The sequence below is a fragment of the Atractosteus spatula genome, chromosome 12 (assembly GCF_055471065.1).
Source record: "Atractosteus spatula isolate fAtrSpa1 chromosome 12, fAtrSpa1.hap1, whole genome shotgun sequence".
NCBI lineage: Eukaryota > Metazoa > Chordata > Actinopteri > Semionotiformes > Lepisosteidae > Atractosteus > Atractosteus spatula.
Window position 1 is genome coordinate 42,250,276 of NC_142717.1, and position 22,541 is coordinate 42,272,816.

A 22,541-nucleotide genomic window follows, 5' to 3' on the forward strand; every position below is an offset into this window, starting at 1 on the left:
GAAACCATCTGTCCATTGCCAGTATTTTACAGCTTTGTTGCATAAAAACAGATCCAAAAATGACCGTATTATGAATCTTTACAGCGTCACAAATACAGCTCTTGTGAAAAGGAGCAGTTGATGCCGTTGGGCCTGAAGTCTATGTGATTTAATGAGTGGCCCGACAATTCAAGGACTTAAGTTCCAAACTAACTGACCAGACAACCAATTGGTTGTCTGAGACAAACATAAGGTATCAAAGGTCTTGGAGGGAAAGACCCTCTTTAATATTACCATTAGTTAAGTCACACAAGTTTCCGAAAGCCCTCTGCTTCTTAGTAATAAGAGGTCAAACCTGTTAGAGCTGGGTCAGATGGGAATCCCCTAAGCTGCAGGCATGGATTCTTATTCTTTATTCCTGTCTGGTACCTGCTGCACATGGCTACTGCCACTGTCATGCTTGGATTTCTTAAGCAAAAGAGCAATTTATTCCATATCTTCCGGTTCCCGCTATTCCTTCAGGCCCACAGCTGTGTAAAGAGGCGACTTTACTATCCTAGGCTTTTCCAAAGGTAAAAGAGCAAGCCACACCTATTTATATTTAGAAACGCAATGTCAGGCCGGTATGATAATGACAAAGTAATGAATAATGATAATTCCTTACACTTATATAGCACTTTACTGGACAGTCCACCTAAAGTGCTTAACAGGTAATGGGGATCCCCTCCACCACCACCTGTGTGCAGCCCCACCTGGATGATGCGACGGCAGCCATAGTGCGCCAGAACGCTCACCACACATCAGCTCTCAGTGGGGAGGAGAACAGAGTGATGAAGCCGTTTCAGAGATTGGGATTATTAGGAGGCCATGACTGATGAAGGCCAGAGGGAAATTTGGATGGGAAATATGGTTACACCCCTACTCTTTTCGAGAGTAGATTTTTAATGACCACAGTTTAACATCTCATCTGAAGGACAGGGCATTTATAGGAAGGAAGACACCTCCTGCAGCACTGTGGCCCTGTGACCCTGTGACACTATTTAATCAATTTCCCTTTCGGATCAATAAAGTCTTATCTATCTATCTATCTGTCTATAGTATACTTGGGCATTAGGACCCACACACACTGCAGGGTGAGGGCCCCTTGCTGGCCCCACTAACACCTCTTCCAGAAGCAAACAGGTCTCCCATCCAGGTACTGGCCAGGCTCAAACCTGCTGAGCTCCAGTGGGCTGCCAGTTGCAAGCTGCAGGGTGATATGGCTGATGGCTGTTTCTGAGGATATACTGTCTACCCTCTCAAGATGACTGACCTCTTGATGCTTTGCATTGTTTATTTCAGTGAGAGGATATGGCAAAACACTCCCAAAGAGTGTTAAAGTGAGAACTGGTGGTGCCCTAATTCTCAGAACACATTAAAACAAAAATGTAAGGTGGTTAGAAATGTAAGGATTTTTTTAACTGGACTCTGAGAGTAGGTGTTGGGAGGGGGGGGGGGTGTAAAGCAGAAATTTATTTAAATGTGGTAATAAAATAGACTGATGCTTTGGACTGTAGCAGTCATTTAGAATTTAAAATATACATAATTCCTTTTTAGTAAGTACTGTAGTAAGTACTGATTTGATCAAAACAGCAAACTACACGCAACTGATCTTTCGTAAGAGATATTTATATTCATCCATCCATTTTCAAACCGATTCTTCCAATACAGGGTTGAGGGGGAGCCAGAGCCTGTTCAGGCAAGCAATGGGAGCAAGGCAGGATACACTCTGGATAGAATGCCAGTCCATCGCAGGGCAGACAGCACAAACACGTGCACACTCACACCTAGGGCCAATTTTCCCAAAAGCCCACCAGTATGGAATGTGGGAGGAAACCGGAGCACCTGGAGGAGACCCACATGAACACAGGGAGAACATACAAAAGTCCTTGCAAGTAGAGGCCCGGGACTGGAACTGAACCCAGAGCTTCTGCACTGTGAGGCGGCAATGCTCACCATCCGTGCCATCATTTCATTAGTAAAAGGTTACACAGAGGCAAGTGCCAAAGGAAATCAATCAGTGTTGCATTACAGAGAGTAAACATGGTCATTCAATGTCACTATTCAATGTATAGTCACTTGGCCAGTGCTAAGTCACAAGCCAGAATGTCATGTTTTTATCGGCCGAGGACGTTTGCCAGCTTTAATTTCTGTTACAAGAAGATAATAAATAGTATAATTCAACAGAAGTTTGGGAGGAGGTCAAATTCTAATTTCACACTTCCACTCTCCTATATATAGCTCACTGCCTTGCATGCATCTTTTCTAGCCTCACTCTACTCCAACTTCACCCTTGCAGCTGCCTCCCTGGTTCATTCTTAGTGAGTCGGGGGGGCTGTGATAGCGCTGATCTTCAGTCAGGGCTGCTTTCCACAGCCAGGTGAGCTGACATAATAATTATGCTATCCCTTTCTAATCGTTGGCTCATTTAATCACTACTAGAATTTAATCGAATTACTGAATAATTTATTCTTCATAAGAATAGTAGTAAACAGTAGTGAATGTACTGTACTTGCACGCACTGGACGAAGCCAACAGTGGTAAACATATGATTAAATGAAATACTGAATTACAGTTGCTCTGGTTATCTCACTGTAAAGATGGTAATTAACCAGTAGGCTTCAGGAATACAATCATGCCAACAATACTCATGAACCCATTGTTTTCTGAGCAAGATGTGGAAGAGATGTGAAGAATTTTAACTATGATGCTTGAAGATAAACTGAGCTGCATCAAAAAGATGTTAACTGATGATATATTCAGAGCTTTTTTTAAAAAAAACTATTTGTACTGCAAAAACTGATTGATGACAAGTTAACTATTGTTAACGCTCAAATTCTATTGTTAAAGTTTTGTTAAATTATGGTATTAAAACCTGATGGTAATCTACATAACAGAAGTCACTGAATCAACACAGAGGTTGGAGAGGTCCAGCATATCTCATAAAATATACTTTTGATACGAAATTTTTCTTAAAATACTAAACATGTGGGTTTAATCACAGTTGAGAAATCAAAAAGTGCCAGAAAAATGCCGTTACAAATTAATATAACCACATATTTTGCAGTTTCCTGAAAAGTCACTAGTATTTACTTAGTTTCCCTATAAACATGGTGCATGTGGTACTTCTAAAGCTTTCTGTCACTTAATCTGTTCTGTTAAAATACTTGTGTTGGTTGTGTTACATAGAGAAGGGTACAGAATTTTCCTTTGAAACATTTCAGGCATTAGAAAACAAATTCACCTAAAATGAACTTCCAATGTAATGTGGCTATTCACCCAGTAAAATGCTATACTGTATCTCTCTTTAACTGCAAAATAAACTCCAGTTGGTCCTGCTATATGATCTAATGGCACGCATCCAATACTGTTGATAGTGATGAAAGACAAGAGATAGCAACTTAACTGAAAGCAGCATTTCACTGGACTTCATAATCCTTCAGAAAACATGTTATGTGTCGTTAATTGCCAATGACTGAAAAACTGAATTGCCTTGATAAGCATTACTGTTTTTTTATTTATCATATTTAACATGTGTTGTTTTAACATAAAATCCTTTATCCTAAGGAGGTTTTTTTTCCAAATTGTTTTTTCATTCATCTTAATGACTCTAAATACATTGTGTACAAAAGACTGTATGTATGTGTTTTTGAGTTTTTGTGTCTCAAGGCTTCACCATTATTGTGTCATGTTTTTGTGACTGAAGACTCTACACAACTATTGTTACGTACAGCTTACACTTTCGGTTTTGAATTCACTAATAGAAAGCAAATCGTGGAAACAGGCCTCTTATAGACACTGTAGAGCTTTGCAAGGTCAGACTGTTTATTCTAGCCTAAATTCTTTCCCACTATAAAAGGTAGTTTAAAATGCCACATTCCAGCAGTGATGCCAGTAAGCCACTGAAGCACATTTTCCCACAAGAATTGAAACAGTACTTTTACCCAACAGCTTTTCCGTGTGACTCCACAACCGTATTAACATCTCACAATGATGTTAAAGCCATAGCAGATTCACAAACAATGTGCAATAATATGAAACGGCTCTGTTCAGACATGGCAAGGAGTTCACCCACAAGCCACAGCCCCGCTCGCAGACATGCAAGACTGAGATTCAGAGCAAATTCCAATACAACCTTCAAAATCTCACGCATAAAATCTGAATTAATAGAATCATTTTACGAACAAGACAAAGCCATTTGTCACAGGTGTCCCTTTTGGTGACTAGCAGCTAAGTGAACGAAGAACTCATCCAGACATTTCTTGAAAAAAACCTGAGAATCTACTTCAGAGACATGGCAGAGTCGTTTGTTTCAGAGCCCTACAACATTATAGAAAATGCCTCCTGGTCCTTTAAAGGATTTTGAATATTTGTATCGAGTCTTCTCATAGTATTGAACATTTCCCTTAACCCCTGGAATGTAACCAGTTGCTCTTGTCAGGCACAGTGATATCTCTTTTGTAAAAGGGTGACCAAAACTGCACACAATATTCTAAATACGGTCTTACTAGAGTATTGTACAATTTTAACTTCTTTGATTTTAATTTTGCACTTTTACTTGGATATACTGAGCTTCTGTTTTGACATTTTCCCCACACTGTCTAGACAATGTAGAGGTTTCTTCATAAATAGCTCAGTGTTTCATATCTTCCATTTATACATCATGCATGCTCCCTGCCTATAATTGTCTGTACGTATCTCTATTTAATATCAAGTAGTAGGCTTATTCCAGGCTGAAAGGAGAAGAAAGAAAACAGAATGTTTCGGCTGTGGAGCCTTCTTTGGGTCAACAGCCGAAACGTTGTGTTTTCTCTCTTCTCTTTTCAGCATGGAATAAACTTATTACTTGTTCCTTTGCAGCCTGCGCATGCTGACGCAGCTACCCAGCTGAGCTGAACTACATTTAATATAACCTGCAAGGTACGTGTATTTGTCCAGTCTTGAATTTTATCTAAGTCTTTCAAATTTCATTTGCAGCTTCTAGAGTGTTTGCTAACCCTCCTAATTTAGTACCGTCTGCAAACTTCACCGATATAGATTACTGATATAGATTTGGGAGAACTTGGTCAAATTCCAGAGACTTGAGGTTACTAATTGCATGACACCAATTGTAGCATTTCGTTCTTATTTGCACTCATGGTTTCTATCCAATCCAAGATTTCTTGATCCTAACCTCATACTACCTAAAATGTCTACTGCCTGCAATTTTAGGATTAATCTTTCATGAGTGACTTTATAAAAAGCGTTCTGAAAATCTAAGTGTATGCTCTATGTGTGTCCATTAGTGATGCTGCAATCAGGATGACTATCTCCCAGGATTTTATCTCCAAAGAGAAATGTCAGCTTGTATCTGCAGGTTTAGGTCTAATCATCATTTCCACAACCTTAAACAAATAATAATACAAGTAATATTATTGTCTATAATTACTTCTGTACAATTTTGTCACATTATATTGATGGACAGTCCTTTGGTGCTGTGGCTGTAATGACTGCATAATAACGGTTTTTCAGTCACTTAAAGCCTCCCTTTTCTCACACTAATTTTCCTTTGAGAGATAACACACAGAAAAAAAATTTCTGTGAAAGCACTATAGCTTTGCTTTCTAGACTTAAGAGATATTTCCCTTTTATACACAAGTCCCACATTTCTCTCAAGTCATTTCTTTATACAAATGCCAATGAGATAATGAGACATGATAAAAGGTTTTCTAAGAATACAATTACAATGAAATATTTTCCTATTCTTTCACACTATTCCCAGATCAGTCAAAATACAATGCTTATGAATTTGAATGAAATACTGATCATATAGAAGATCTGTATTTTTTCCATGAACAGCGGTTACACTACAGGCCATACCATAGCAGGTGACTGCACACCTGCGACTCTCCATCACTTGCACAGTAGCACCTTCCTCATTATGTTTGACTGTGTTTGCAGACACACTCTTTCATGGGCTTTTGTGTCACTAAGCACTTTACTTCTTCCATAGTTCGGGTTTTATAACCTCCCATGCGTGGACTACAATTAAAATGGAAGTTTGTATGGGATGAGCTAATCTTGAGTTGCTAGGGGTGGGTTTCATCCAAACAAATGCAGCGATACTTAATATGGGACTAAGAAAGGCCAGGAAAGGGGTCTAAGCAAGTTGCCTTAAAACCAACACTGGGAAAGAGGCGAAGTCAATGTAAACTGCAGAATCCTTCGTAGCATTTTTTGTCATTTACATGATAAACACACAGAATTCAATTTTATCGCATCAGGGATGTTTTGATTGGTTATAACCAAACACCAGATGCCCTACATACTGTATAAGTACAGTAGATGTTCGATGAAGCAGCTTTTATTGAACCAAAAGAGTGATTCTAAACATCTAAAAAAAAGTTACTTTGTGCAATTCCTGAATAGTCATGTTTTCTGAATTACTTTAATTTCATGGAAAGGTTTAAGCTTCTATGCAGATATGAAATCCCCACCCAAGTGCACATTATTAACACATTAACAGGAAGGCTTTATGCTTTAACAGGTAAAAATAGCTCATACTGTTTCCCATTTCACAATAGTTCTTTATTTTTAGAGCACTTTTCTTTTCCTGCTTTTTTTCTTTTTTTTGTTGGCTCCTAGCCTACATGATGATGAATCCATAAACAATTGGTTCATTTACACTGAATTTCTAATTTAGCACAAGATGGCAAAAGGAGATAACCACAACCTTGTTTTGTGTACAAAGTGGTACAGGGATGCTCATGCACCAAAATAACTAAACAAATCTGAAACTTGGAGGTTGTGGTGCAACACCTGAATAGGATGATTTTAGCTTATTTTAGCTTATCATCTGCAGTAAGAAGTTCAATGAAGATAAAAAACAACTGATCTGGACTATGTTTCCTAACTTACCGTCTAATTAAAAAATAGCATCAGCTGAAAATAATCAAAGTCAAGCAGATACTGTATATAAATAAAAAAAACAAGGAGTGTATCTGAAATATTTGATTTGTTCTTTGTTATTCTCTGAAATTTCTTTTGTGTTGACATAGTTCCGTTTTATGAAACTCATGTGAAGAAACCTCTTCTGAAAAAACATTTTAATGCACCAACTGGGGAAACGTTTGATGTAGAATCTTACAAGACAGAATATAAGGCTTCACAGAAGGAAAATACAGAATTCTTCAATTGAAGACTCCTTCACCAGCATCCTTCAATCAATGATCATTACAGAAAAGTGTCTTCACAAGAATTTGTGCAGGACCAATTTATCCATATGACAAGGAAAAGTGTGAGTTGGAGCTCCAAAAAGAATCCTATGAAATGAGTATGATAATATATATATATATGATGAGTAAGAAAGTTAATACCAGGAAAGTGCAGGTGATCCATCATAAGCAAGAAAACTAAAAGGAACTAAAACGTTACAACTGAGAGGCCAGTCTAGCTGGTCCATTTGCTAGTAATTGATTAGAGAGTCTTATCTGGTCATTTCACAAAAGAGGCCAGGGTATCAGCTTCAACAAGGAGGCCGTTCGAAACCCACACATTCCTTTGTATATGTTAATAAAGTGCAACCAGAATGTTTGCTTACGTAGTTCCAAAACGTTAAGATATTGCCGGCACCATGGTGCATACACCTTATTTTAAAAATGCAGCGAATTACAATACTATGGCATGTACTGTATTTCTAAATACTACACAAGTAAGGACCTCCTGATTAGCACTGCTGTCTGGTCTGCAAGCAGAGCGTCAAAAGATATCTTTAGAGAAACAGAGGCAACAGAAAGGATCACATTCACCCAGATTAGGGAGAAAGTCTTCCTCCCCCACTACGCTTCAGGGTTTCATTTTAGACCCATCCTTTTAGTTGCCATGCACAACAAAAGATCTGCAAGGAGACTAAACTCGTGACGAAACAATCAATTACAGAAGAACAATAAATGACACCATACAGAATTGTTTGTGAACTGCTAATCACCACCAGGGCCGTTCCAAATGGGTGGTCTGATTTGCATTTAGGCACCTTACTCTCCCACAACAAGGCAGTTGGAGACAAGAGGGAACAAGAGAAAGGGAGAGACAATCAAGAACATTTAGGAATGTCAGGGAGAAGGCCATGAAATTATGCACATAAGTGGATAAGATCAACCATCATGTGAGCAAAGACGACTATACCACCTCCTTAACACACACAAACACACATCTGAGACTGCCTAGCTTTGGTGAAATGCAGTAGTACAAAAAAAGCTACCACTTTTTATAACGATGGTAAAACATTTTAAGTCAAACTGAAGACAGCCCCATGTTTTAACAGTTTCTAGTTTCTGTCTTCACCTTTAAACTGCAAGAGCAAGGTTTCCTGAAAACTGACAGTTAACGCTTCTGTAGCTTCAAACGTTAATTCTGCATTCATCTGCTAATTTTAAATCATGAGGGTATAAATGAATCACTGAAAGATATGCTACTAGAGAAATGAATGCCCTGCTAAAACAGAAAAGGAGGAAAACCAGAAACCCCTGTTGTTTTACTCATTACATTCCTCCTAGACAGTAATTCAGTTATAAGAAATAGTCAGCTAATTAAAACGGCTATTTTATGACTGCTATTAATTCATGAATGTTGCTCTACCTTTTATGTATTATGCTTTCACTGTAATAAGATTTAATAAGGAGATCTGAATGAACCTGGATATGAGCTGCTTAGCATCTCACAGCAAAAAAAACCACTTCTTGATTTTAGTCTTTACTTAAAATAATTTGTTCAGGGGATTCCCTGAAGAAGAAGACCTTGTCTTCTGAACTGGAAGCACCAGTCTTGTGAACTGGAGGCATCAGTCTTGTGAACTGGAGGCATCTGCTCAGGCAGCAATTAGGTTAGTCACCTGTAGCTGACAACCGCTTCAAGATATAGACGACCTGCTTAACAAAAGTTAAAGAAAAAAATCTATGCATAAACTGGCAGGACTAAATAGAATCAAAAATAGCAAAGGCTTTGATGATTACAGTGATTTCTTTGGCAATTTTAAACCTGATTGAGCTGAACCAGACAGCAAAATTCTACAGATTCCGCAGCTATTGAGAAATTACTCAGAATAACTAACTGGAGCCAATTCCTGTATAAGGTATTGTTTGCATGCCACGTAACGCTATGGAGTTTAAACAGCTTTTGTCACTTTTTTTTCTAAAACATGAAGAAAAAACATAACACATTTGTCTACGCCTGGCACCTTAACAACCTACACCTGGAAGACAGAAACTGTAGATTCGGAAGAGAATATGCACTTGAAAATGCAATGCAACAAAAAAGTGGGTAAAAAACTCTTAATTGTGAATGTTAAAATAATAAACAAAAGATATATAATTAAGATGTATAATTATTAATTGCTCTCTCAGATTAGTAATGATATAATTAATGCTCCGATCTCCTTTTTTGGACAATGAGAAAGCTAAACACTTTGAATCAATTGTCTGCAATGAAGCAAGTGATTTGTTAAAAGTCAGGTCTACAGTTTCAAATGGCATGCACTTCTTCTGAAAAAAAAACCCACATTCACCTGAAAAATAAAACAGCTACGGATACAAGAAAAAAAAAGTCTTTCTGTGAGCTCTCCAAAGTTCTAGCCACATTTAGCTAATGCTACAATACATCTGAAGAAACACAGCGGTCCTCAAAGCACGCCTAAGGAAACAGACCTGGAGAAACGTAAAACCTATTCAGCTTCCAACATATCTGCAGATATCAGAGTCATCTGCAAGAAAATCTGACTTCAAAAGGAAACCGAAAAGCTGCATCACCTTCCATCTCAAAAGGCTGTGTCTCAGGACCTGTTTTATTGCTTCATCTCAGCCACGGCTACTCTCTGGCTTGTCAGGCTCACAGCTGCAGCCATCGTTCTCACTTTACAAAACGCATTATTTACAGGGCATCTCTGGCTGCATCTGATTGTGAGCTTTCAAGCTCATCCCAAGAGACCTCAGGCCCTTTTCACAGCAGCAACCTGCTGCACTCATCAACCCACCAGTGGGAATACATGGCCATTCATTGCTCTCACAAACCATTTTCCGCCCAGGAGCCTTCACTTTGATATTCCAGGTCTGCCCGATCCAAGCAAGCGAGAGAGAGAGAGAGGGAGAGAGAGAAAAAGAGATCAGGTTTTCAGAGGAAGGCTCACTAGCAAGCCTTTTGTCCCAGATGAACGGCTCCTTTGTTTTGAGAAAATGTGGGAGCAATAGCATTTTAAAGGCTTAAAAGGGATTCTTTCATATTCGAAAGCGACATGCTGTTATACCAAGAAAATAGATGCTTCACAACAAAGTCCACAAATTCCCCAAAACTAAAATGTTTAACAGTCACTCTCTCAGCCTCCAGCATCTTGGTGAGTTCAGCACACTCATACAGAAGCTAATAGCCCCCCCACAGCCTTTCAAACAAACCACGAAAGACACTTTTCAGATATTCAACACCAAAATGAAGTCTTAATTTTGTCACCTGTAATTTTCTGGACTGTTACTGCAGAATGGGAGAAGAGGCTTAGTGAGATAAAGACAACGAGCCGCGGACCCTCGAACTGTTGGAGGTGTACTTTTGCTGAGATCATTTACCCTCATTTACCAATGCCGACTTAGTGACCAGAGAGTTCCCCGTTACGGTGATCTGTGGACGGAGGTTGTGTCAAAGAGATCGTTCCAGGCATACGAGACCCTCCTTCCATCGAAACAGGCATGCAGGGAGCGTGTGGCACTGTAGAGCCTGCGTACTTACCACAGAGGTTAGTGCCATCTGAAAGCTGTATATTCTTGCAAGGCCAAAATCAGCCAGCTTGATCTGTCCGCTGCTGGTGACGAGGATGTTCTGAGGTTTGAGGTCCCTGTGCACCACGCGGTGTGAGTGAAGGAAGTCCAGTCCCTGTAGAAGCTGGAACATCATGTCCTGGAAGGGCAGTGGAGGAGGGCAGGAGAGAGGGAGAGAAAATCCGGTCAAACACGATCTGTTTCGGCATCCCTGGATGAGCTGGGAAGATGTATTAAAGCATCACTATTTTTGTGAACACTGCCATATAAAAAGTCTACAAAAAGGCCCTCCTACACCTAGGATGAAAAACACAACCTCAGAAATCAAATTAAAGTCGCAGGCAAATTCAATTTTACAAAGTAAGCCGCTTTTATAGATAGGTAGGCAAAGAATATACTGTTTTCCAAAGCAAACTCATAAGTCATTCAGCTCACATGAGACTGAATCTATTTTTCCACTTCTTCAAATATTCACACTTACAATCAAGGTGATCATAGCTTTATCAAAATTCACTTCAGACAAAAATTTGGTAAATATCAATTTTGAATTGGTGCACTCCTTACTTGGCTGTTTTTAGAAGACATTTAAATATTTACACTATCTTTCAAATCTGCACAGGAAAACATCTGATTATACGATTCTCACAAAACTTTACACAACAGTCTGTACGATGGAAACTAGCTGGTGAATATGGCAAACACAGAAGAATCTGATGTTATGCAAAAGTCCATTTTGTAGTCACAGAATTTGATTTATGATGAGATTGGGACGACAGCATCTAGCAGATGTAATCACCCCTTTCCAATGTCAACATGTTACATTCCAAATAATGTATAAAAATATTTTTTTAAATAATATTTTTAACCAAAACTCGTATGCTCAAGGTGAACACTTTTTTGAATGAAAGAAGTCAAACATCTCTGAGCTCTGTTCCAATGACACTGTACTACTCTATGGTGGACTTTGCCTTTGCCCCATACATACAGCTCATGGAAAGAACCGGGTCAAAAATGGGGTCAGATTAGTAAAGCAAAAACATGCTACTTGCACCCCTAAACAGTTTTATTGTGCACAATGTAGTTATAGAAACCTGCTAATCCTGTTCAGCAATGGTTGACAAACACAGGTACCAAGCTTGTACAAACCTGTACCAGTTCTATAAGGAAAGACATAACAGTAATTATTCAGCATTAGTCAGAGAATGTGCATTTTACATTTTAAATAACACATTTTACAGCACCTACTTGTATATACAATCTATGTGGTGAAAAAAGGGAAGCACGACTGATCAAACGTTTTTTGAAGAAACAAATGTTTTTTAAAAATCACTAAAATCCTAACAATATACATACACCAATCTCCACAATATGCGCAAATAATCAAATAAGGTAAAATTATATACTACATAGATTTAAACTGCAGGAATATCAGTGGTGTCCTACAGGGGCAGGCAAGTTGCTTATGAAAAAAAAATAAGTCAAAGCATATACAGTATATGTATCTATCTACCCATTTTCTAACTGCTGTATCCAATTCAGGGTCTCAGGGTAGCCACAGCCTGTCCTGGCAAGCTGTGGGAGCAAGAGAGGATACAGGACTGGAGGCCAATCTATCGCAGGGCAGACACAGTCACACCAGGGCTACATTTCCCAGATGCCAATTAACCTTGGACTGTGGCTGTGCAACCCACCAAGTTCACCCGGAGCCCATACAACCCCATGCAGATAGTATCCCAGGTCCTGAATTGAACCCAGAGCCCCACTGTGCCACCCTGCCAGCAATAATATGCGTATAAAATATATCAATACTATATCAACTGTCTCATATAATAGTGTGTATTTGGCTGAAAAAATATATTTTGTGATTTAACAGGGATTTGACAACGGACACCTTGATTAGTCTGTTAAATTGAGAGTCTCTTGTAGAGTATTTCTTAAATCTTTAAAGGACACCAGTTAAACATATTTTGGCTGTAAGGATGCTAAGTCCTTTCAGGAATAATCGAATAGAGTCTTGTTCTTAGAATGTCAAAGCATAGCATTTTGGTGTGTACTGGTGTGTAACCTCTAAACAAATATGCTTAAGTATTCGCAGAAAAAATGCCTAAAATAAGTATGTGATGGAAATACAAAGAAAATGAAAACTACCTACTTGACCAATTTTATTACTGACATCAACATTTGAATGATATGACACCATACGGGTATATCTTGGGTGTACAAAATGTATCTTGTATCTTGGAAAGTACAAATCTGATATTCTTTCACTGTGCACAAGTATGCAAGCAAATATGCTCAGATTAGATCTGGGATATGATATTGACCACAACACTGTTCCACTCAACTTATAGTTTGCATTTAAATTTTAACTGCTGAGAAATCCAACCTGTTTTTTTCAACAGCAATTGAAAATGTAATTGGTTTGTCACCTCTGTGGCAACCAGCACTAATAGGCACTAATTAATGCAAGCTGTTAATTTCCCCGAAAATGATACAGGTCTTTCTATAGAAATGTATCTAGTGTGTATGTTCTGATTTAGAAATAAAGAATAAGAAACCTGAGTGACTTTCTTCAAATACATTTTGGAAAAAGTCCATCGAAACTGATACAACACAAGTCCACGAATCACAACGAAGTTCTGTGCACCTGAAGGTTTGGATTTGTGCTGAATTGTTCTGTACAATTAAAGAACTACAGCTCCCAGAGGCCTCAGCAGTGGGGTGAGGGGTCAAGATCAAGATCATGATTGAAAACAGAGAAAGATTATTGTTTGCTGTTACAGGCATGGAGGAAGGTCACGGCCAAGGAATAGGGAGTCCGCCTGAGAGGACTGCAACAGTTGGAGACAGAGAGAATCCTTCAGGAAGAAGACAAATTCAAGACAGCAAGGGTAGGAGAGCACATCCTGGAAAACAGTCCAGGCAAGACTGCAGAACTGGATGTATACAGACAAGCAGGTGTATAAGGTTGTTATAAGGTTGTTAAAGCAGGACAGCTTCTTGAATATTTCAGAGGGAACTTCATTTGTTATATTTTGGTAATTGGTGCTCCTGTTAAAAGAAGGCTTGAATAAGGAACAGGTTTACACATATGTATTGCATTGTGAGCTGTGTGGAATGAATGTCCCAATATTTCTTCTTTTTAAATTGGACACAAACACATTTTCAAGTATTATAGAACACCTGTGCCTAGTTACCTAGTTACAAATAACTCATGTCTTTGGGTCATTGAATGGTCCATATTAATGTATGCAGTTATTTTTAGGTAAAATAAAATTGCAGAGGTATACTAAAATGCTCCAGCTGTTCAGTTCAGAATGACCTAAACGTTTTAATAGATTAGTGAACACTGCAATGGTTGAAATATGATCCTTCCATTAAGTTAGGCATTTAAAACCCTTTTCCATGCAAAACTGCGAAGAAACAGCAACACTACAGAGCTGTCCAGTCAACTGCTTAAACAAACAGAAAGTTTCACTACACTGAACTATTCAGAGAAGACTAAATTAAGGTGAACTTAAAAGGATGCAAAGAAATGAAATACAAGACAAATACAGAAGTTCTGGCACAACTGCTAGGGCTGTCTTCATAAGATGGAGAGCTGGTGAGAAGTGTCCTTTGGATTGAACTCTCTCAGCCATGGGATTTGTTACCCGTCGACATACAGTAATTTGTCATACTGGAACTACATATATAAATACACTGGCCAATTCTTTTTCTCCGAAAATTGAGTTCGACTTATGAACTAGGTCAACAGCGATAAGAATTGAGCCACCTAGCACATGTTCAGTACCTGGGTGTTTGGATAACAAAAAATTACACCCCCCCCCCCCCCCCGGCAACTGTTATCACAGACAGAGCTCTTTCATCGCTCCTCAGAATTCCAAGAAAATAAACCCGGTAACGAACAGGACAACGGCTCATGAAATAAGATAGTGCCCCTTTAAAGCCCGAGCATGGCAGATGTTGATAGCTGACGCTGTTGCTAGCAGGAAAGACATGTTGCTGTGAGCCCCGGTAGTGGGCCTCTACTTTCCTGCAGCTGTCTGCGGATTGCAGCTAATTGTATCCACTTGTTCAACCCCAGGGATGGCGTCTGGAGGGGGGTCCGAGTGCCACAAGCAATCGTCTTTTTTTTTTTTGAAAAAAAAAAGGACCCAACGGTCATTTCCTCTGGTATAACGTGCATAACGACATATGACAAGGAGAAATTAATGTTAATGGTGGTGGAGGGTACGCGGCTGGGGGGGGGGGGGGGAGGGCAGGACTCTGCAGTTGCCACTTCAATTGCTCTGACACCGGCTGCAGGCAGTCCACCCCTGCGCCCTGCCAGGACCTCACATCAAACATGGCCGGGGGCCCACAGCTCCATTCACTAACGAGCCAGCTGGTCAGTGATTAAAAAAGCTGAAACAATACCGTGCACACTCATCCAGAAAACATTCGCGAACGGCGCTGATCTGACTAGGGACAGCTTTACAATGCAAAGAAAGACGGTCTTAGGAAATTGGTGAAGAAAGACTCCCCATGTGCTGGGAGAGATAGCAGGTTACAAAACAAGGCCCATTTTAATGCCTGTCCACCCATAATTTGGCAGACCAGAGGCGGTTATTTTTGGTAGCCACCCTTCTCAAACATGACTCCACAATAGATTTCAACCCATTTTCCTTTGTGGCTTAGTTCATTATGGCCATTTTCAGCATCCCCTTGCCTGCCTCTGATTCAAATTCAGTTGGTTTTCCAAAACTCTGTCTAAACACAACAATACTGTATGATGACGCTTCTTTTCAACTGACATTAAGGCAGCTGATAAACTGAAACCCAAGTGAAACTAAATACACAAGATTGGTCAGTTAACTACAGACCCACAGATTGCTTAGAGCTGAGAGTTTAATGCCTGTAATTGGAGCTACAGGTGTTTCTATAGAGTTTCGATTTAGACTAAAGCAATATATCACACTAGTATTCATCCTCTGAATTTGTTTCCTAATCCAGAACGGTTTATGGATTAATTTGTGGCTTTGAATGCACTCATAACGATGTCTGAAGGCATTGGTTTTCCCTTTTTCACGTGGCCCACGGTATATGTAGTGCCAGCACATTAAAACAAAGATCCAAACCTTTGAGTCTCACACTCTGTGTGTTTCAGACAGGAGTACCTGATACGGTAACTAAAAATCAGCTGTTATATGTGTAAAAACAAACAGTCAAATGGGATTCCTATAATACAAGCAAGGTAAACAGTACTACCTTTTACAATATGTGATCCAGGTCCCTATATCAAACATTCAACAGTGCTTATATCAATAATTATAACATTAAAGTTCTTGTTCTTAAGAGATAATAACATGGAACAAGGTTCCATCTGGAAAGAGAAGAACCACAACACCTGGAACATGTGACACCAACAAAGCATGTTTTAAACATCACATAAAGAATTAACTTGACTTGGGATCTTGAATCCTGACAGATGATGCTTTTAACTTTGAACCTTTACCTAACCAGATAGGTCAATTGAGAGCAAATTCTCATTTACAGTGATAACTCAGACACTACGTGTGTATCCAGATGGGCATTTTAACTCATTCAAGAATAGAGTCACATCCCACATGGGACAGAACTCCCTGTCCCTCTCAGTCTGTAGTAAGGAGTCTTAACTTTCCTCCACACTGCTTTCCCCATTAGAATAGTGTCAGAATGCACAAAACACGGCACTTAAACCAGAAAAAAACTTTACAATTCCAAGATAGTGTCCAGTGTAAACAGAGCCTCAAGTTAGCAGTGAGAAATCTGCAAAGCAGTCAAAACATGCTTGTGGACTGCATCCTTTATTATGGAAATATGCAAGGAGCAGCAATATTGTTTATTGTAGTCAGGCATAATGCAGGACATCTGCCTGCTAAAGTTTGTGTAATTCTCTCCCTATGCTTCATTAACTTCCTCATTATGGCCAGGAGACAGGATTCTGTGGTGCACAGGCTGGGCAGTCTAGTCACACTCCCAAAGCAGGAAAAACTGGTTGATGTCTTTCCAGCCCATTTCATTTGTAGGCCTCTTTCATCAGTTACCATGTGGTGGGTCTGAGTGCTTTTCAGTGTGGCATCTTCCGTAGGAGTGGAAATGAAGTTGTTACGAAGTTTCCTGAATATTATATTTATTTATCTTGCGGTGCTTTGCCACAAAAAACAAATATGGCACAAAAAACAAGAAGAATCTTGTTTAACTCCATCATTCACTTTCATCTTGACTTACAAATAATTTTATAAGGTCACATCATTTTAAGCAACATTTCAAACCAACTTATCTTAAGCTGGCTCTCATTTACAAGATCACTTACTTTGAAAAGTGGACAAGATGGGTTTGATTGTTAATGCTACTGTGCTGCTTCTTATGTTCAGCACCTACACTATCACCGGTGCTACGCTGAACAGATGCCAAGATAAAATATCATAAAAGTCCCCATCCCTTATGTTCACCACATAAGTGATGAGGACCTTTGTGTATGTGTATGTGTGGGGAGACATACTATACAACCCCCTGTATATTCTGAAGTGTGTCCTCACATTAAGTTCTATGTAATGAAACATGGCAAAGTCCTCTAGATTTTCCCCCATGTGAGATGACTAATGTCCTTCTTCCCCTGGCATTCATAACTGTAGACTCCTTGAGGTCTGACAGGCTGAGATATGCTAAGACGATGCTGTCTCCACAGCGAACTGAGAAGCCAACTTATTTAAAATGAAAGATGATGATTCTGTATTTACTTGTATCTTTGTTTTTTTTAGATACAGTATATACAAATTACCTCCAAGCAGCACTGCACAGAAAATCCTCATAAAGAAAAGGTGTGCGAAAACAAATTATTTCACAAATCCCACATATTTATGATCAAATCACAGATGCTGTACACATTAAAATGTATGCCTTGCACATACATGGCTGTTCTCTCTGAGAAGCATAGAATCTTTATTTATACTGGAATTAAACCAGTTTCACACATCTTTCCTTTATATGGAATGGTGAAAGTGTCTGATAGGAGGAATTACGCTCCTCACTAGTCACTCACTTCTCACACACTGTATCAGATAACTGTGATCAAGGAAAAATATTTCTAACATATAGCACAACCCATTTACACACAATCTGTACTCAGATTTGGAAGTGTGGGTACACATTGTCAATATCCTTAAATTCAAATTAAGAACTGTCCACAAACTCCAAATTTACTATGTTACTATTGAGCAAAAGGAAATACATCAGTGTCCCAAGATCAATAATCAATATAATTGTTGCTATAAAATCACAAAAAATACTAAAGGAAAGAATTTTAGAGTTTGTGGTTACTTCTATATTTTTTAATTTTAGGATAAAATCTTTTAACTGCAACAATTTTGTGATTCATTTAAGTGAGAAAAACAATATTTTTTCAAGTCAGTAATCTGTTAATTCACCCAAATTATGATTCAATTTCTCTCCCATTCTTTAATATCAGTTATTGACTTCTGAGAAAAACTGTTTCACCTTTTAATGTCATGCAATATTTTTTTAAAAACATTAAATCCATCTCTTCTGTTGATACTTTATACATACACACCCTCAGGGCTGATAATGAAGGAAATGTGATAGATACATTTGGAATTCAAAAACGTGGGAAAATACGTTATTCTCAAGAATAAGGAACTGTTAGAATTTCTTGTTTTCACTTTCAGAAAAACCATAAGACGCAGTTACAAAATGCATGGAAGTCCAAGCAGATAAATATCTGTGCAAAAGCAAGCAAATATCTTCTCTTTCCTTAATATCGCAGGACCTAATTATTTGTAAGAGCCTTATCTCTTCTCACAGATACAGGTATACTGTTTGACTAAGATACAAGGTATTTCCTAAAACACATAATGGTCTAAAGCTCTTGCTATAAAATAACATTCTGGTTAGAAAATAATCTAAAATCATAATAGGAGTGTGAATATGAGGGATCAGTAAGTTCACAGAATAATGTACTTAAAAAGTGATTTTAAACCAAAATCCCCATTATTTATCATGTTTCACTATACTTCCCATTTATTTGAATGTGTTTTGCCCCACTCTTCCTTCAAACTTACACGAGTGAAACAGTTCTTCACAATCCCCTCTAATAAGACCTCCAGAGCCAGTTCTGACTTGTATCACTTGTAAACCTGATCATAGTAATAATCCCTTACACTTATATAGCACTCTCCTGGTTTGCCTTACTGTTTCAGTACAATATCCCCTTGTAATCACAGTTTTATGGGACATGTGGGCAGCTATCAGGATTCCCTCTGAACCCCTGAAGCCTCTTGACTATTGATTGCAAAACCAGCTGGGTGACGGCAGGTCTCTCCCACGAGAGCTGAATAATGCAAAAGCTCACATTCTAGCCCTCAGCTAATTTACATGAAAATATGAGTGCTGTTTTACAAAACCTTTAAATTTGGGAATACCATTTATTTTTGATTTGGAACAGATGGGTCGTGTGTACACCGCACGCAGTGGAGAATGAGGAAGAGGAGCTACGGTACCTCCCCCCGACTGAGATATGTCACACGGGCCACAGCCCCACAACGACTGGAGGAGAGACACGTCTGTCGCCGACCGCACAGCGTGCCGGCAAACTCTCGGGGGACCACAGGATCACCGGGGTTGTTGAGAGCTGAGAGAGTCCTGGCTGAGTATTCTGACCCCCGGTACCACTGCTTGGGGAATGCCAGTCACAGTCGGCTAGTGACAGTCGGCCAGTGACAGTCGGCTAGTGACCCAGGCTGGAAACCAGCCCTCCCCCGAGCCACTCCAGGAGCCCCGAGAAAATTCCGATGACTACAAACCTTGACTGGGCCAAAACTGGGCTCTACAGATGTTATATCCTGACTGGTGAACTTTTCTTTTATTTTTTGCCAGTTTCACTTCTTTTCTTTTCACACGCTGTAGTTATTGCTGTACTGTCAGGAAGCACTCTGACAATGTTTCATCTATAAGCCGAAAAAGAAAAAGATTTTGCAAAAAACATTTTACTGCATATGAACTACTCAAACTACCTTACTCTAAAGAATACCCTTGGCTGAACGCTGGGTGATAGCTGGATCCACTAACACTAGAGAGACCAGAGACCCTCCGCCCAGTACCTTCATACAAAAGTCTCAGAGGAGATCTCTGAGGACTGGTTTTTACAACGCATGATCCCAGTGGCGAATCTGTGACTCATCACCTCTTACCAAGAGAAAATAAAGTTGGCTGGTTACTCTCTGAAGAGCTGATGAATTGATGTCTTCCACTGGTACCAATCTTAAGCACTGAGGGGCCTGGATGGGTACCAGTCTTGTAAAGACCATAGACATACATGAGTGCTTAAGGATTACCATTAACAGTTCTCTGGGTAATGTCAACCTCTGCTGCTATCCTAGCTATCACCTACATATAACTACAGTAGTCTTAAATTAGATTTCCTTCAAATTACTTAAGTCTGCTTTTGAAGCTGACTATCATTGAGTATTTGGAAGCTCTATTATTTTTGCATTTTTTCATACCTTTCTTGACAAGAAACTAAGCAATGACCCTTTGCTTTTTTGAAGTATAAAGTCATGAGGAAATAAACCTTTAAATGAGCCATGGACAGTTTGCTGCGGTGATCTTAAACACAGTACCTTGTTCTGTAAACCTACTGACCCACACCCAAAAGCTACAATTCATTACTAATAACCTACATACTGACTTTCTGTAAAATGTTATCTTTATTAGAGCTACCAACACCAGTCCTATCTCTGTTCGTGTGAAATCCTCTTTGACCCTCACCAGAACACAGCAGTCTGAAAATGGATGGACTTAAATCCTTAGAAAAACAAACAACTTCCAAACTGCTATAAACATCAAGGAGAAGAGGGAGTAAGCTGAGCGCACAAATTAATCATTGACCCTACTGAACACATTTTGTTTAACTAAGCTACAAATTACTATTGCCCCAACGTCTTTTCAGATATACAGTAAGAACTCTGTTCTAGTAACTAAATGGTCATCAGACATATGACTCAGGAGTACAACATATGAGATCTGGAGAACATCAAAATCATATACAGTATTACACTGTAATGTAACTGATTTCTATTTTCAGGTGTAAGCCAGTGGCTTCTGTATTTTTTAATGACATGCATTAGTTTGTGTCTTTTACCTTCACCAAGTCTTTAATAGCTTTAAACAGCAAAATTCACCATCCTCAAAAGCTAGTTCAAAATGAAAACCAGGGGACTTCTTCAGACTCAACAGTGAAACATGAACCAGATGATACATATGGAAACAAGAGCATAGCCCATTTAAAACTGAGAACAGGAGGCACAAAGGGATGTGGGAGTCCTGAACAAACTGTGCAGCCATAATGTCAAAGGTATTAACAGATTCTTTCTGAAACTGGCTGGATAAGATCTTCAAATCAATTAGAACTACTTACAACCAAAAGTGGTTGATGGAACATGACTCCCCTCATTTGTAATCTTTCTTATACTCTCAAGTTTTAAACCTAAACTGAAACCTATCAGAGAACGTCTCAGTAATGACAGCAATCTCTTACAAACACAGTCTAAGGTGGGACACTATTTCGCAGTGAGACATAGTACTGTAAGTAGCTGGATAGACAGGAGATGTTTAGAGTTGCTGGAAAATCCTTGCCCTTCAGCAAAACTCCAGAGAAACAAATGTGGAGGATGTGTGGCATGGCAGGTTCTCCTCATTCTGCCTGATAATGAGGGATCTCATCGTGGGGTAAAAACAGAACAAAAATGGTGATTCTAACAAGGATTTAAAATAAGACTAAAATATGTATTTTCAACTCTGCATTTTTTGGATTCAATGTTTCTTCATGTCTGCAGTAGATTCATGTAAAGATTAACACTTACATCTAGACATGCTTTCATTTTTTATATTTAGAAACGTTTGCATTAACAATATCATTGTCATTCATGCTATTAGCAAATTGTGTAGGTACAAGTTTCACTATCAGGATTACTCCTTTCGTAGTGATTCATTTATAAAATCCTGAAATAGAAGGCTGTTTTTTCTGGTGCAGCCCCAACGCTTTAAAGCACTCATTAAATATCTTATGAGATATCATTATGTCACTGGACCCAGTCTTGCCTTATTGATATTTTCCTTAAAATAGCATTGATTTTGTACATGCTTTCAGCACAAAAAATACATGTAGGCTTCCCCAGGAATAAAATAATGTATCAATCCACAAATGTTCACAAATCAGAGAAGTGAAACATTAAAGGGCATAATCACAAAAAATGCTCATGATGCAATAGTAAAACTACACTACCAGCATCAGAAAATATCCTGGACAAAAAAAAATGTATTTGCATGAACAGTTTGTTTAATAATATATGATCTAAATAATATTATAATTCATAAAGACTGTACTTGGTAAACAAGATAGTGTTCTGTGTTCAGAATGAATATAGCACAAGATAAGAATGACTTATCCACAACTATACAAAGCAAAACATATCTAGAAATATAATAAAATGGAAGAAATCTCAAACTGTATTTGGTTGATTTTACACTGTGCACAAAGACATCTACATTTACTGCAACTATGACCATGGCAAAGAACAAAACAAGACTCAATGTGAATCGTGCAAGATCACAGAAACACTAACACTAACTTCTGTGGAGCTGCGTCAGATTCCATGATTTTGCCTCACTGCAGGGGGGCAGAATTCAGACACATTCAGATTTGTC

At 38.8% G+C, this 22,541-nt stretch overlaps 1 protein-coding gene across 1 annotated transcript in view; it reads right to left on the reverse strand.

Annotated features, from left to right (window-relative positions):
- The window catches only part of cdk6 (cyclin dependent kinase 6), a 65,521-nt gene that overhangs the window by 30,584 nt on the left and 12,396 nt on the right, over positions 1-22,541 (reverse strand). The window contains exon 4 of the mRNA XM_088929022.1: positions 10,768-10,935. Within this exon, the coding sequence (XP_088785148.1) occupies positions 10,768-10,935 (168 nt within the window). The remainder of the gene's footprint in view (positions 1-10,767; positions 10,936-22,541) is intronic.